This window comes from Melospiza georgiana, chromosome 2 (genome assembly GCF_028018845.1).
Source record: "Melospiza georgiana isolate bMelGeo1 chromosome 2, bMelGeo1.pri, whole genome shotgun sequence".
In the NCBI taxonomy this organism is placed as follows: domain Eukaryota; kingdom Metazoa; phylum Chordata; class Aves; order Passeriformes; family Passerellidae; genus Melospiza; species Melospiza georgiana.
Genome location: NC_080431.1, coordinates 81656791 through 81673013, shown reverse-complemented (window position 1 = coordinate 81673013; position 16223 = coordinate 81656791). Strand labels below are relative to the sequence as shown.

Genomic DNA, 16223 nt, shown 5'->3' with positions numbered 1-16223 from the left:
AATTTCAGAAAGATGATAATGTATTAGATATGAATTATAAAATGACTGCTAGCTACCAGAAACAGATTATAAAGAGGGTAAGCCTAGATTGGAAGTAATGAAAAACTTTTTCACTGACACGGTTGACAACTGTCAGCTGTGTTTTAAACTATAGTACAAGGAGAAAGCCACCTTTGGATACTGATATTTAATTATTCTGAAATCTTTATCTAGGATAGACTTTCTGTGGCATTTATTTGGCTAGTTTATTGTAGTCTTACATATGCCCAAACATTTTGATGTTGACATGCCACATGTAACTTATCTGTATCTTACTTCTTGGACTGCACAATCCATCCTAACAGTGAGCAGAACACAGTGCCCTCTTCAAATGCAAAGTGGCAAAATTTTGATATTGCCAAATAGATCTTGACTTTTCAACATGGAACAAAACTAAGTATTCCAAAGGTTTCCCAGGGGTAAATAATCATATTTTACATACCAATGTATTTGTCTTTCACTTCCACTTCTCCCCGTTGTTTGAATTTGGTGTCCTTTTTAACAGGGGATGATGACTCTGACTTTTTTCCTTTACTATCTTTTCCACCTGACTTATCAGGAGATTTCTTATCTTTTTCTTTTTCTTTTTCTTTTTCTCTCGCTTTCTCCTTTTCTTTTTTCAGCTGTTCTGCCTGACAAGATGAATAAATGAAGTCTTATTAAAGCCTTTGTGAAGAACAAAGGTCAGACTGTTGAAAAACTTTAGGTGTTCAATTTTTTTTATTTTCACACTTTTCCCTCTCAGCTGCTATAATATTCATGTGGTGGAGCTGTCTTGAACACCCTGCTTTTTCCTACTCAAACACACATTCAATTATTTAGATGCTCTTACTCAGTCATAATGCTAAGACTTCACATAAAAAAGGAACTGCAAGAGGTAGGTAGACATTATATCTACCAAACTAACAAAATGCATATGGATAGAAAGATGAGTGAAAAACCCCTGTGCTTTAGTTACTTCCACTACAGCACTTGCAGCAGCTAGAAACCTTCCTTGGACTGAAGGGAAATATGGCAAAAATTCAGTATCTGTTAATATCTTTAACATCTCTGTTAACACTCTCGACTATGGTGTAAAATGGTACCAGCACTATTTTTCTTTGATGTAAATATCTGTCTAATGTAAACTAGAATCAAGAGTTGTGCGTTCATTTCACACAGGATATTACTCAGCTATTCTCATTATCTTCAAATAAAAACACCTACATAAAGCTCTTCCTAGTAATTTAAGAGTACAGGACAAAAAAAGATATTTTAAGTGTCCCAAAGCCTCACTCTATAAATCCAAAAAAATTGAGTCGGTCTGAAATGAAAATGATAAAAAATATATTAAGGTAACGTAGGTTCTGTAAAGCAAGAAAGTGTCCACGTTATTTTTGCCCAGCAAAATTACTACATTCAAACTATGCAAAAATCACATTTCAGGATTATAAAGCTAAATTAAATTTAAAAAAATATTAACTTAACTTACAGTTACAATCCTCCTGATGCCACTTTAAAGGCTATTAAAGCAATTAGGAAAGCCCTTCATGCAAATGAGAGAGATCAGCTAACTGTATATAGTTGCTTTCCCTATATCCAGCTGAAAAGCAGACTTTCCAGCTGTGGAAGTTGTATTTTGTTCAAATTTAAAATCAAAACAGAAAATATTTTCCTGCTTTTCCCTTCCTTGTTGAATTTCCTTTCTGTAAAATTTAGAAATGTCTTTGACAGAATCTTGAAACTATTTCCACTGTGTAATGAAGGATTTGGAGACTTTCATTACTTTCTTTCAAATGTTCCACCTTTGACATTTCAAATTAGAAATTTTGATAGTACTTCTTTGAATTCTAAGCTGATGAACACATCAAACAGATGATACAATCATCATGCCACAAAGATCACAATCAACTTGATCTATTGCATCTGCATAATTTTAAGTAATTCTTAAATAAACAGAGACATTTATGGACTTGCCAAGATTCTAACTAAGAACATTACTTGACCTAAATACTTTAGAAAGTAAGAGCCTCTCCTTTCTTGGACTCTTTCCTTTTCCTTTTAATGTCATATTACTCCTTCCCTACAAGGTGCAGCTTTTGGTGGAGTTTCTAATAATCCATTAACTTCTGCAATTTTGTTATTTTAAGCTTCACATTCCAAAATTTTACTACCTCAAACAGTTTTCTAATTCAGAGACACTTCTTCTCTTCTGCATAATATTTATGCCTGTCAATTTATGACAAGCTCCTGCTCCTAATGAAATACAGGATGCTTTATTTTTGGTAATTTACATATTGTATTAGTTCTGCCGATCCATTCTAGATATCTATTTAAGAAAAAAACCCATGGACAGATATGTTTGCTTTCTGAGAACTGATTTGCGAGTAAAATCCTGTTTTCAACACCCAGATTGCTGGCAACAGAACTTGTATTGTACAAGCTAGTTGGAAATTATTAAAAAATCTATGGCAGCCAATTTAGAGATGGAACTCTAAATTAGAAGTCAGTTTCTGCCCACTCTGTACTGCAGAGTATCCTCATATCCAAGAGCCTTCCAATTCTGGACTCTCCTTCAATGGCTCCACTTGTGTTTGCCTGTCACACATTGATATAGATACAATTCAAAGGAGGTGATAACTTTTGCAGACAGTTTGGCTAAAACAGAGAAGTAACTGTAAGTGCCAGAGACTCTTCAACCCTCAACATTGACTATCCACCAATTAACCAGGGAAATAAAATTACAGTTACAAGACTAATTTTGCTAAATGAAAGTTCCAAAGACTCCATTTTAATATTGAATTGCCATTAAACTTCAAAGTTTTGTTTGACAGTTTACTTACAAGAACTGACTGCTATCTAAGAAAAAAGCAATTTTTTTTCCCAATTCACTATTAACAATCTATTCTACAGCTTCAGCTTTTGAATTTCTTTTCAGATTGAAAACACATTATTTTTCTCATATTCTTCATATATATTTCTATGGTTTAAATTATCGTTTCCTAATAAATTGAATTCTGTGGGAACAAGAATTTTAATTTTAATGGAATCACCCAGCATTCAATGTTCTTGTGATTGTGTGCTACACTTCATCCACCAACTTCTCCCACAAGTAAAACTATTGATAAAGAAATTTACAGATTTTTCAGCTATACAAAATCCATTAAACTATTTTCTGCTTGCATCTTTTACACGCACAGACTCCTTAGGTCTCCGTATCATCACACTCGACACTATAGGTTTTGACCAATTAACAGGGTAAACTTACTGCAGCAATTGTATGGCTTTCTGACAATTAACTGACTTTCTTCAGTTTCATGAATGTTTGTTGGAAAAGGACTATAGCAAAACCAACTGTTCAGTAAGTTGTTGAAATGTAGCACTGACAACTCCAAAAGATGTTAGAAATAAATTAGAGGTCTGATCTGTGATTCAGTGCAAGCTTGGTGAAATTCATCCTAGAACAAATAAGCAATCTCTCCTGGACAATCTTGGAGCTAGTAGTGACGACCTCGGAGACAAATGGAAGGACGCTTTGGGAACACTGGAAAATGTGGTACCTGGTTCTGAGAAGTGGACTTCAAAATAAGTACTGTTTTGAGAGAGTTCAGAGGAGAGGAACATGCATAATCAAAAAAGAACAACCATGGTACATATTTGGGTTTGTTAGTTAAATATGTAACAGATTTCTGTAGAATGGAGCGTAGTGTTGCTCCATACAGGGAGAACTCAAATAGATTTAAATGAGAGTAGGGTTGATAGGATCAGAAACCTTTTTCAAATGCTCACGTTGCAGAGATGGTTCAGAAATAATACTGGTTGCCATGGAAAAGCAAAGACACAGCACAGGGAAGTTTTCAGAAAAGGTTCAACAAACATCTGCCAGAAATAGTTATGTAAATATTATCCTGCCTTAGTGCTGGAGGATGGAAAGATAAGTTCTCCAAATTCCCTCCAGAGAGGAGATTCCTAACAAGAACTCTGTCATAGTCTGCTCTGTGTCTGTCCTTGATACCTTCCACGTAACAATCTCTCCTGCCTTTACTTCAGCAGGGATACATTCAGCAGAAGCCTGTTCTGAGCTCTATTTTCTATTGGTCCTAACACTCAGCTAAGCCATTACTAGCTGTCACTCTAGCAAAGACTTCATCCATAGTGTTTTTATTTTCTTTTTTCCCCCGTGTTCTCATTGGCATTTGAGTAATTGAGAACTTCATGCACAAAATCTAATCAACTTTAAAAAATATTTCTAATCACATTTCTCTTTAATTACGGTTTTAGAAAGACAAAGATGAGAGGAAAGCTGGATTTATGGAAGCAACACCAAAGAAGTGTCTTCAAAAATGTAAGGTTCCTAGGGCATACTATAGTACCTTCTTTTCCTCTTCTCTTCTCTGAAGAGCCTTCTGTTTGAGACAAAGCAATTGAAATTTCAACAGCTTTCCAGTTAGTGTTGCAGGAAATTTTTCACCCTGGTCCAGAAAGGCTTTGGCTAATTCCATCACCTGGAAAGGAAAAAAAATATCACAACAAAACTACTACTTGCATAGCTTTAATACTGCACTTGACTCATATTTATTTGCATGCTGAAATGAGCAAGTGCTATCTCACACTGTACCACGTGTGGGTTGAAATGGCCACATTTACAGACAAAACAATGTATCGGTAACATACACCACTATTCTTTGGTTCCAAAGACCTCAAATAAAGTTATTTCAGCTATAGCATGCGATAAAACTAGAATGGAAAAAACCTATGATTTATGAGAAAATCAACAGACACATAGTTCTCACAGGAAAATGTAATTCTCTTTAGGTTTTAAACAAAGAAACAACATTAAGCGACTACATATTATAAAGCAATAAATTAAAAAGCACCTAACAGATAGCAAATCAAGGGGAATAGTGTGCAGTACTGTTTACAAAGTGACCAGTGTCTGAGGGACTAGCCCTAAATGAAAGATAAAAACTTCTTGAAGGGAATTTGAGAGGGTCTGTCTTGGCGAAAACACACCCCCTCCCTGTGTAATTCTGATTCTGTTGGTATGCAGCCTAATTGGGGTGAAATAAGGCTATTGAGTTTTCTTAGGGTGATGACAGCAGCAGGAACATACAGCTGCATTGTCCAGATGTGTGGCATTGACAGGCTGTTTTATTACTATGTTTTTTACAGCTTGTTTCCACTAAATTTCATACAACTCACTAACATCTGGGCCGTTTTCCTTGGAGCCTCATAACCACTTTATTTACTGCGAAAAAAATAAAATAACATTAAAATACCGTTAAAAAGTTGTTATATGTTTCTTTTCACTTGTGTTGTCTCTGTAATAAAGTTCACCTATGTAGGAAGCGCTGTTGAGGAATAATATAACCATAATATTTTCTTACTTTTGTTTTTAAGCAACCATCAGCTTTATTTATAACCATGGGCTGAATTAGGTGTTACTCAAATGCTCTGACATGTTTCTCTTTTCTCCTCATGGAGCAATTACAGTTGGGCACATATGGTGTCAATTTTGCTTGCTAATACTGAGACAATGAAGGTGCACACCGCATCTCACTGAACTGTGTCTTGTCTGTGCAAGCACCACCATTAGCTTTGAGCTTTCATAGATTCTTGCCTAGTTTAGAAATTTTCATTTCTCACCTAAATGTAGCCACTAAAATGCTTCTCTGAATAAAGCAAAGCCAAATCAGAATCCAGACTATTATATGCCAAATCATTGTTTCACGCAAACAAAAGCAAGGAGCAGAGAAACAAATGTCTTAAAATTCAGATATTTTCCAAGTTGCATAACAAGGAGAAAAACCAAAACATATGCATTTCAAAACCCTTCCAAAACAATCCTGCTCTTGCAAGACAAATAAATCTAATGATCTTAACACACAAAAAACACAAAAAAGGAAGATACATCATGATTAAGATGAGTTTTGCTTTGTATGTTTTGTACTCAAAGTAAGACTGGTCACTAGCTAAACAAGACAATCATAGAAGGCTTCTGGAAAGACCCACTGACATCAGAGCCACAGCAGAAAATCAAGGACATGTTAAGAACAAGACTTAAAAATTACCACACACTGTGGGCACACTAGGAGCTACTTGTCATTCCAACAAAAAAAAGTCACCCAGAGCTAGGCACACAAATTGGTGCTCTGAAAGAAAAAGACATTGGTAGAAATATCATATCAGTAATTTCCCTCAGAGAGAAAAATTCTCATAAAGATTTTTTTTTCAGAATTGTTGTCACAACCTATGGAAAGTGATGCTTCTCACTGGTTTAATATAGGTGAGTTGCACATTTCTTGAAACACAGTAGAGGGGAAATGGAGGGATTCTGGAAGGATTCCTGAAAAGTGTATATATAGTAACTCAGTTCAATGGCAGTTGCTGATTTATGGTTCATGGAAGAAGACAAAAGTGCTTAGATTCTTAAACCTCAGTCTTCCTGAGAATTTTAAAGCATTTTACCAGTCAAAAGCAATGCATAATAATTATTCCTATTTTGTAGATGGAAAATACAGGAATGAAGAGACTTGCTGAAGTAGAGTGGGTAGGAAGGACAAATTGTCTTATGTGAGCCATGAGAAGCACAACCAAAACTATTTAACAGGAATACAATCCATGACTGCGGAAAGAGGTCACACAAATAAAACAAAGACAGAATGAGTGCACTACATTTGGCAATACAAAGAAAGCAAATGTATTTTCATACAGAAATGCAAAATATGCTTTATACAGGAGTGTTGAAAGCGAAGGGAGACGACCCATCTTTGTTGATCAGCATCGACTCCGATTTATTGATCAAATCAGTCACCTTTTATAATAGTGTTAATTAACTTCATGCATATTGCAAAATCCCAGCTCACGATAGGTTACAGAGAAAACTCTAACCCCTCCTTTTGTTTACAAAACCCGTGGTTGTTTATTGAAACCAAAATTAGTGTTCTCACTATGATATGAAAAGTTCTCAAAACCTTCATATCTGTTCCCAGAGCAGCCAAGGACTGTTATGAGAAGACTGTCTGAGAATCCTGCTGTTTATAAAAAAGGTGCCTGAGAACCTAGTTATTTACAAAATCAAGCCTGGAAACTGCTACTTTACAGCTGCCTTTTACTTTCCCATCAGCTGTATACCTTCATGGCCTCTTTCTTTAAGTCATGCTTGAACCAGGCCCTCCACACAGGAGGAAATTAAAACCAATCCTAAAGACAGAACATAGATCAATCCATGTACAGTAGGTAAAAAGAAGGTAAATTTATTACACATCCATATTTACTTCATCTGTAGTCCTGTGAGTTATGCAGGCACCTGGCATAAACAGGTAAAAATCTACAGAGCCTCAAGTGAAAAAAAATACCAAACAAAAACCTCAAGGCAAAAACTGGGTAGGAATACAGAAGGAAGTTTTTCAGCTACTATGAAGTGGATTTGTTACTGATTGGCTATACTTCATCCCACCAGTGATGTTCTTTTTCTTATGTGAGAAACCATGGAAATTTGGATGGACAAACTTAGTTAGGTAGGGCCTCTTTTCCTCTAAAGCAAGGGGAAAGTTAGCATTCCTCACATAGCAGGGGTCACACTGGTGAAGTGCAGAAGGGCTTTGGTGATGCAGTATTTGATCTCATATGGTGGCAGTATGAAGCACACACAGATTTAGCTGTCTGGTGCAAAGGGCATGCATTTGGAGCCACCCAAACACTGCATGAGTGCTTGTAAGTGACCCTACACCACTGACAGATGTCAGCACCATTGAGACAGGAGATAGGTCTTAAAAGTTAGGGGAACATTTAAAGCCAGAGTCTTTGTGCTATCTTTCTTTGAAATGCCTCTTTTCACAAGATACAGAAAAATTGTGGCTGCCAAATTATAATCAGAAAACCTTCCAAAAAGATAAATTAGATTATAAACTTTCACAGCTTTCTTACTACCTGGCAGCAGCAACATTGCTTGCTATGAACAGTGGTCAGCCCACTTCACAGTGTAGTTCTCCCATACCCAGATTGAGCTTTCTAAAGCCCTGTCTTCCCTCTTATTCTTGAAATTGTAAGAAATCTAGACCATCACATATGCCTCAGACTCATCTAACTCTTCCTCAAAGAAACAATAGTTCCTAGAAGAACCAAATAAGTAAAATCCCATAGTCGCTGACACAGTTCAAGTTAATTTGAAGCAGGATAGTCATCAGTCAAGAGGCTCTATGGATTACACAATCAAGCTGGTAATTATTCAGATGTATTTTCCTGAGCAAAATAATAAAAGTACAGGAAAAAAGTGATCTTGACTTATTAAAATCAGCTGTCAGTCTTATGAGTCCTTCACAAGCAACTTTTAAGACAGACTAGGGGACAAAAGCTGCTTATATTTTGTTTTTCTAAAGAAGACTTCTTTAAATATACTATTAAATATTTCTGACTCTGTCATTGTCATTTCATTGACTAAAGCATACTAAAGCAATCATTTTGAAAGAATACCAGGAAGGATCTGAGCTAACTGAAATAACTTTTTTTTTCAGACGACACCTCCAGTGTGTTGAAAGAATTCAGTTTCTCATATTAGACCATTCACCTAACTTGATTTTAACTCTCAAAACCTCCTCCCACCTATGATGTCAAAATACCACTTGCTTAATCATTATTTTTCACTACTGAATTAATGACTCACAGTTCAAAGAGAGTTTAAGGACTCACATAAATCAATAAATCAATTGCATATCTGAGCAGAGCTCCATGTAACCCTTATGCATCCACAAGGTAGACTGCAAAACCTAAAACCAGCCAAATGAGACATCTTTGTTACTCAGTGAAGATGTATTCCAGAGAACGAAAATAATTAAAGAGGATTTTATGATTTCTTGTACCCCACGAGTTCTTTCAACTCAACCTACTAAAATGAAGCAATACTGAGCAAATATGAATGCTGTTCACGTCCTAAATATCTTCCTTTCTATTGTGAGAGCATTTCTCAAAGCAGAAGCAAATGGTTGCCTGTACTCTAGAAAAATAACCTGTCACTCATGTGAGTGAGTCTGTTTTTTGCCAAAACACAACACAGCTTGATCTGATTAGCAGAAACCTATTAGAATTATCCATTGTAAGAAACTCTGTTCTCTAAACCTCTCTCTACAGAAAATCTGCAACCTGAGGGGATATTTTAACTGATTTAATCTCAGAGATGTTCTATGAGAATTTTCTAACACACATGTACAGGGTTATGTCAAGTACTTATATTGTGTTTTAAGAAAAACAGAAATGGTGAATAACCCAATTTCAGTAAAAAAGAGGAAATACTTAACAAAAAAATAAGTAGACTTTTATAAGAGAGCTCATACAGGAGCTCTCATCATCTGGCATGTACATTTCCCATGACTCCCTGACCATTAGCTGCTATGAAAACCCAACTGCTTTAAGGGATACAAATATCCAGCGATTGGAAAGATCAGGCATTAGCACTGCTATTTCAGGAAAGGGTTCTATGCACAGGGAAGGTTTTTTCTCACATGACCTTTCATAGATCTGTTTTCTTTTAGCACTGATTGGGAGGCAATAGTTAAAACAGCATTTAAGTGATTTCAGAACAATGCCTACAGAACCCAGACCCTTTTAGAAAAAGAGGACAGGCCAGTCTTTTGTGATTTGTGCTCAGATGAAGGGATATACTGCTATGATCAAATACTGAAATATTTACATTTTAGTGGGATGAATCTGTCCAGTAAATCTTTCCATTATGGTACAGAATATTTTAAGCTTCTGAGAACTAAATTGTCTCCAGCAATTTCAGCCAACTGAATCCACACAATGAACACCACACAGCTAAAAGATTTAGTCACGCTTCTCTAACATTGCATCTGGCTAGGAAGACAACCCAATCAGAGGTGGAACAAAAAGATCAAGAAATAAAATTGCCTCATCAAACCTTGTGCTGACAGAAGCCATCCAGCTACATCTTGACAGAATTTTCTAAGTCACATCAGAATATTTGAGCCAGGTAGTTACAACAGCCTTGTAGACTGGACACCAGAAAACTGGGCAGGATCTTTCCACCTTGGTTGGTCCAGATTTGCAAGAGGGCTTTGAGCTTTTTTTTTTTATTTGGAGACAAAGGATTCTAGGATTAGTTGCTGTACTTGAGAAGAATGTCATGCACTTTATTGTCCTCAATGAACCTAATACAGTCCCCCAAAAACTTTGAAGACAAAAAACCAGAAGACAGCATTGCCTTTGGCTACTTCAGAGAGTCCCTCTAACACTTCAAGGATGACATTCTCATAGACAGAACTGCTGTTTCCTCTAGTTACACAGACATCTCAACAAAACCTGCACAGGAAAAGCAGAAATTTGATACCAATTTTCATGTAGGCAGGAACTCTTGTAATCTGTGAAGGAAACTCAAAGTGTCTCCAGTGTTCTAAAGCAGATTTTAAATAGGCAGATGAATTTCAAAAGGTTATCAATTGTCTTCCCTAGAAAATAAATTGCTAACATTTTGAGTATGACGAATGGCCTCAGGTCAAATAATTACAACTAACAGTAACAAAACAATAATGCATGTTTCTAAAATCCTAGCTTTAGGACTATGAAGAGTCACTATTCTGAAATGAAACTAGGAGATGTTCATGTCAATTGCTTCATGTAAATAATAGAACCTAGCCACCCAAATTTTAGGAAGCAAAATTAGAAAACACAGGTCGTTTCCCTGCTCAAGCTTGAGACTCTTCCCCCCAGTTTTAACATTTAGAAATGCTGGTACTTTTTAACATGACACATTACTCCTGGAAAGGGGTACTGAACTGGAGACACCCAAACTGACAGTGAACAGCTACAATTTACAGAACTGTCTGGTTCATAGCAACAATGGTTTCCTCTCATGAAAAAATTAAATCCAAATGGAAGCCATACAATTTGATAACTTAAAGGACTACACAAACCACTTGATCATGCAGTGGCATCAGATGATCTGACAATGGCAAAGGCTGATGCAAAGACATGCTAAACCAAAATTTACAGATTCTTTCCCTAACATCCTTTTAAGTAGATTGACCTAAATACCAGGAACCAGCAGACAGAGTAAATAAATGCCCCTCAGAAAAGACATCAAATAACTCAGGTAAATACACCACCTCATTTAGTGGATCATTTATAAAGCATCTGATATTCTGTAGTATAAACTGATAGGAAATTGATAACAGATAGAAAAGAACTGAAAACAGATGAGTAGATAATGCCCACAGCAGGATTTAAAGTCCCTTAACCTTCCCTGAAGCCAGTACCTCCCTAAAAGGCATATTCATTTAACAACAATTCCTAAGTGTACACATTAGACCTCTGTGTATCCACACAGTGTAAGGGCCAAGTCCTTCTGCAATAAAATTCTCTTCACTTGCATCCACACAGTACCACTTGACAAAGGCTGACTGGAAAACTGCTCCATTTTATTATGACATTTAAGAGTGCAGTATGAAATTTATTCTGTACTGGAATGAAAAATAAAATTAAGTATTTCTAGCCTTCTAATCATTCAGCATGGCTGCCAAGGTTGTTTCTAGTGTCAAATCCTCTCATGAAAACAATGACACCAGATAAGTTTTGGCTCCTGAGCTGTTCCATTTTACACCAACTTCTAAAATTGTTTTCGCTCAATTGGAATGAAAACAAAATCTTTCTAACTTGTATTAAGAACAGATTTCTACTGACATGCATTTATAGAGTGAGGTTTGGTTTTTGATAGAGCTATCTTTACTTTTGAGAAAGCCTAATCTTGACCACAACCTTTGTTATGGTGTTGTGTCAAAATCTATACACTATCTATACACTTACACAAAAACAGGAAAGCTTTGATTATATGTTTCTACAAGAAATAAAAAGGCTTTCTAAAAACACTCCTGACTAAGATTATTGTTGAAACTGTTTTCTTAAGTGCCCCATATCCTGGCCACTACTGGGCTTGCTTTTCTGCAAGTGGCAGACAACACTTCTGAGCTTGTACTTGGGTGAAAATATTCCTTCCCACAAGCGTTATGTCTCTGACATTAAAAGTCTCCTTTCATCAAGCTAAACCCAACATTTTTGATTTTTCTACCCTAGGAGTTTATTATAATGAACACAAATAAATGCACACGCCATATTCCTAGTGCTACCCTCCTTACTCCTTTTTTTGAAGATATTGTTAGAGACAATGATAAGAGTCTAAAAAAGGGGCATAGACAACAGAATGATATAAGGTAATACAAAGGTATAAGGTATATAAGACCTACAGAAGAGAGGATATGAAAGATATTTAGAAAGAGAGCATCTATTCTTAACTTTTTAAAAAATGAAATTCAGGTCACTGGGGTGAGTAATATAAGGTAGTTTTGAATAATTATACACATGCACACACATTTAAAACATATTTTAAATATGTCTATTACCTAACTACAATTACATATAAAACTAATACAATTATACTTATTACATTATACAAACGTATATAACACTTCATGATATAGTAGGAGCACCTATCCCAGGAAACAAACACTCGGTTCCAATCTAAAGTGGACTTCTCTCTACATCATAATGTAATTAGTGCTTCAAATAACCTTACCAGCAGCAACCTTTACTTCATAGGTCTACACTCTACACATTCCTAACAAAGCATAAATTCACAGGAATGCTTGAAAGATGCTTTACATCCACTGCTTCCTGGCTAAACTTATTTAACTTTTTTCAACTTGGGCTTGTTAATTGTTATGTTTTATGATCCTACAGAAGTTCTTAATATCTTGGTTATATATTTTGTTTTGGAAGTGACAACAGAGGAATCTGTTTCTTGTACACCCAGAAAACTCAAGGATTCTTCTGTATCTGCTACAGTCTATTGCCTATTAAGGCAAGAAGTATTGTGAACATTATGCAATTTCTCAAGGATAATGGCATCCCAATCTTAGGGGGAAAAACAACAATAACAATAACAACAAGCCCAAAGAAAAAACCCCAAACATGTACAGCATAAATAATTTTAAATTTAAACAATAGGATTCTAACAAATTAGCTTTTAGTCCTTTAAATGAGCTGTACAAAACATGAGCTAATTAAGATTTAAATGCAAGCACTCAACTGAACTGGATTTTAATAGCAAAACTATGCATATTATGCTTGGCAAAAGAAGTATCTAGTTTGGGAATCTCTTTGGTTTGTTTATTGAAACTGCACAACTAGTTGATATCTCATTATGCCTAGTGATAAGGGTTGGCTGTTATGTATCTTGACAGTAAGCCTGGAGCTTCTCCTGCTTTTATCTATCCAAAGGTTTGAAGTTTCTGAGCTGACACTGCTTCCCTGTCAGCAAGGAGGTAAAATAAAGTGAGGTTTTGTATGAAAACAATCTGTCATGCAGATCTGGAACAGGAGAATCAAACAGGACTTGTGTTCACCCAATGACGACAGAAAGAATGATCTGTAGTCAAAATTTTGTATTATCTTCTGTTTAAATATTTAAAGTTCCAGCATATGATTGAAATCTTATGTTTGGTTGCTCATCCCATGTGAATATCAGAGATAATTTACATAAATCATGTGGGATTACAAGATCCTGGAAAATGTAATTTAAAAGTCCTCTCTATTTCAGATCCAATGAAGAAAGGAAAAAAAAAAAAAAGAGACAACAGATACCAGCAGATATAAGGATGAGTTTATTTTTTAACTGTACCAGACAAAAAGAAAGACTGAACATGCAGACTAACCAGCATTAGAGGTGAGGTATAATTTAACCAATAGCATAAGAAGACTGTGTAGCCAACAAGCATTAATTCCTTTGTTTGCTAAAATGTAGAGATGGTGAAAAGCTCTGAATGACATTGGGACCTCCCACCACCAAAAAGCAAAGAAGGACTAACAGGATGCTGCTGGATCCACGGTGGTGTTATTTTCTACTTGAACTCTCTCTCTCCTTCATCTCTCTTCTATTTCTTTACTAATTATAAATAAAATCTGTACCATTTACTTTGGCATATGGTCTTGTTTGCACCTTAATTTGGGCAGAGGCATCTTTCAACAATCAGATCTTAACAACACTATCATACTTCGTAGTGGCAAAATATCTTAATTACACGATATTAATAACCTTAGTAGAAAACTGACCCAACAAGCAGGTGCATAAACAATAAAAATACACACCTTAATGATAAAATACATATATTTTTAGTTGTAGCTCTTGTTAGAAAAATTGTACATGATAAATTATGAAATCTGTTGATATATTACAGGAAGCATAACATTTTCCCTCTCATATATAAGGGAAAAAATTAACTCCTCAGCACCTTTATGAGAGAATCAGCCTATCATCCTTCAATTAAATGCTTAAGTACAAAATTACTGAGCAGGACTCCTACCCCCATCAAGTCATGTAAGAGTCAGAAAAGGTGTTGGGCACCTACTTCTCCTGGATTTGGAAATCTTTTAGCTACATATTTATAAACCCTGCCCTGAGCCTTTTCACTTTGTACAATAAGAGTGATATGAGATACAAAACAATGAAATTATTGAAAGCCTAAGGGGAATAACTTAGAGCAGAAAGCAGGAATTATTTTAGTATTATATAATTAGCTTGCAATGCATCATGAACCATTTGTTAAAGATTCCTGACTTCTAGGCACTGCAGACTACTGCACTGAAATTTATTAAAACCCCTACATTTCAGTGGATGCAAAGTGTAAGTCCAATGGCATGGGTAACTATATTACTATTATTACCAATAATAACTACCTTACTATGCATGCCATTAGTCCCAAACGTTACATGTCAGATGTTCAAAGACCATTGAATGTCATGAATCTCACAATACCTCGAAAAATGAATATGGAAACTTGTGGAAATGGCAGCACATTGAATCCTGCCACTGAGAACTGTATGTGGCAATGACAGAAATGCTTCTCTCAGAAGAGCTTTTCACAACCCTGTGTTTTGTGCCAACCTTGTATTTGTTTATCTTTGCTAGTGGAAGCAGTGAAAGCTTTCACTGCTCAAACTGAACATGGAATGTATGTGAATATTCAGGAACAAACTCTGCCCAGGGAGGTGGGATCTTAATGCTGTGGCAACATGATCAATCTTTTAATTTGCTACAGCCTGAACGGAAACTGAGTCCAAGCAAAAGGTCAGAACAGGCATTTTATATTCTGTGTTAAAGGAGGGGAGGAAAAAAATGTCTTTGAGGAGTAAAGTAAGTAGCTAATGAGACACAGCACTGACAGCTGGAATTTAGTAAGTGTCCACTTCACAAGCAAAATTGCTCTTAGTAATTAAATACAGGTATCATACAAAGCTTCTGCTTAGAGCTAGACTTCCAAATCCTTCTGTCAAGGAGGACTGAAGAAGTTTTACATACCAGGTAATATAAGGGTGACTTTGCCTGGGAGGCTAGTCCTAAATGAAGAGGGTTAATTGCATAAATTTCACAGTCCTTTCAGTGGTAAATAATTCCAAAGGGACTTGTTCAGATAGTAGCCTGGTATTACTGAAAAACAGACCGCAGCTAAAAAGTACTCTTATAAAGTCCACCAAAACCTGAGACACATAAAAAGTTTATTAGTCATTGCAGAAATAAAACACAAACAAAGTCTTTTTAGAGGGATCCAAAATTCTTTACGCCCCAGGTCTGTAAGGACCATAAAACTCTACCTGAGAAAATTTTAAACAATCTTCTAATTAATCACAGGATTTTATCACCTCTCACAAGCTGTAAGTAAAACATTAACAGGGTAGGAGGAAGTACTCTTTGTGCTAAGTATGACTCCAAACCCTGCTGACATAGCCCACTAGATGAATCAGGTTACATCAAACAGATTATCATGGGTACTAGCACACAGAATAGTGTTTCATACAGGGGACTGCATACCCATAAATGAGGGTATAAGTTTCTAAATTATTGGGAGGGTCTGAGAGAGAAGAGTCTGACAGGTTTTCCGTAATTTGAGACATCACCATCAAAATATGACCATGTAACATATCCTTCAATAATGAAACTATTATTCCTGAAAACAGATTTTGATCATGCCTTAATCAGCAGTCCGACAGAATATTTCTGGTATCACAAAAACAAAGCAGTTTAAGTACCTAGATAGTTGAATGTTTTTACCAGCTAGAGCCAACAAATTTCCATTTACTCAAGAATGTACAACAAAACCACACAGCTCTACACACTTTGGGGTAAGAGAGTACTGACTGTG

The 16223-nt window shown here is 35.9% G+C and overlaps 1 protein-coding gene across 1 annotated transcript in view; it reads right to left on the bottom strand.

The window, feature by feature from the left end:
- SPAG17 (sperm associated antigen 17) overlaps positions 1 to 16223 on the bottom strand; it is an 89483-nt gene that overhangs the window by 63854 nt on the left and 9406 nt on the right. Inside the window, exons 4-5 of the mRNA XM_058045819.1 lie at positions 4392 to 4523; positions 482 to 671 (exon numbers count right to left, since the gene is read on the bottom strand). Coding sequence (XP_057901802.1) covers positions 482 to 671; positions 4392 to 4523 — 322 coding nt within the window. The remainder of the gene's footprint in view (positions 1 to 481; positions 672 to 4391; positions 4524 to 16223) is intronic.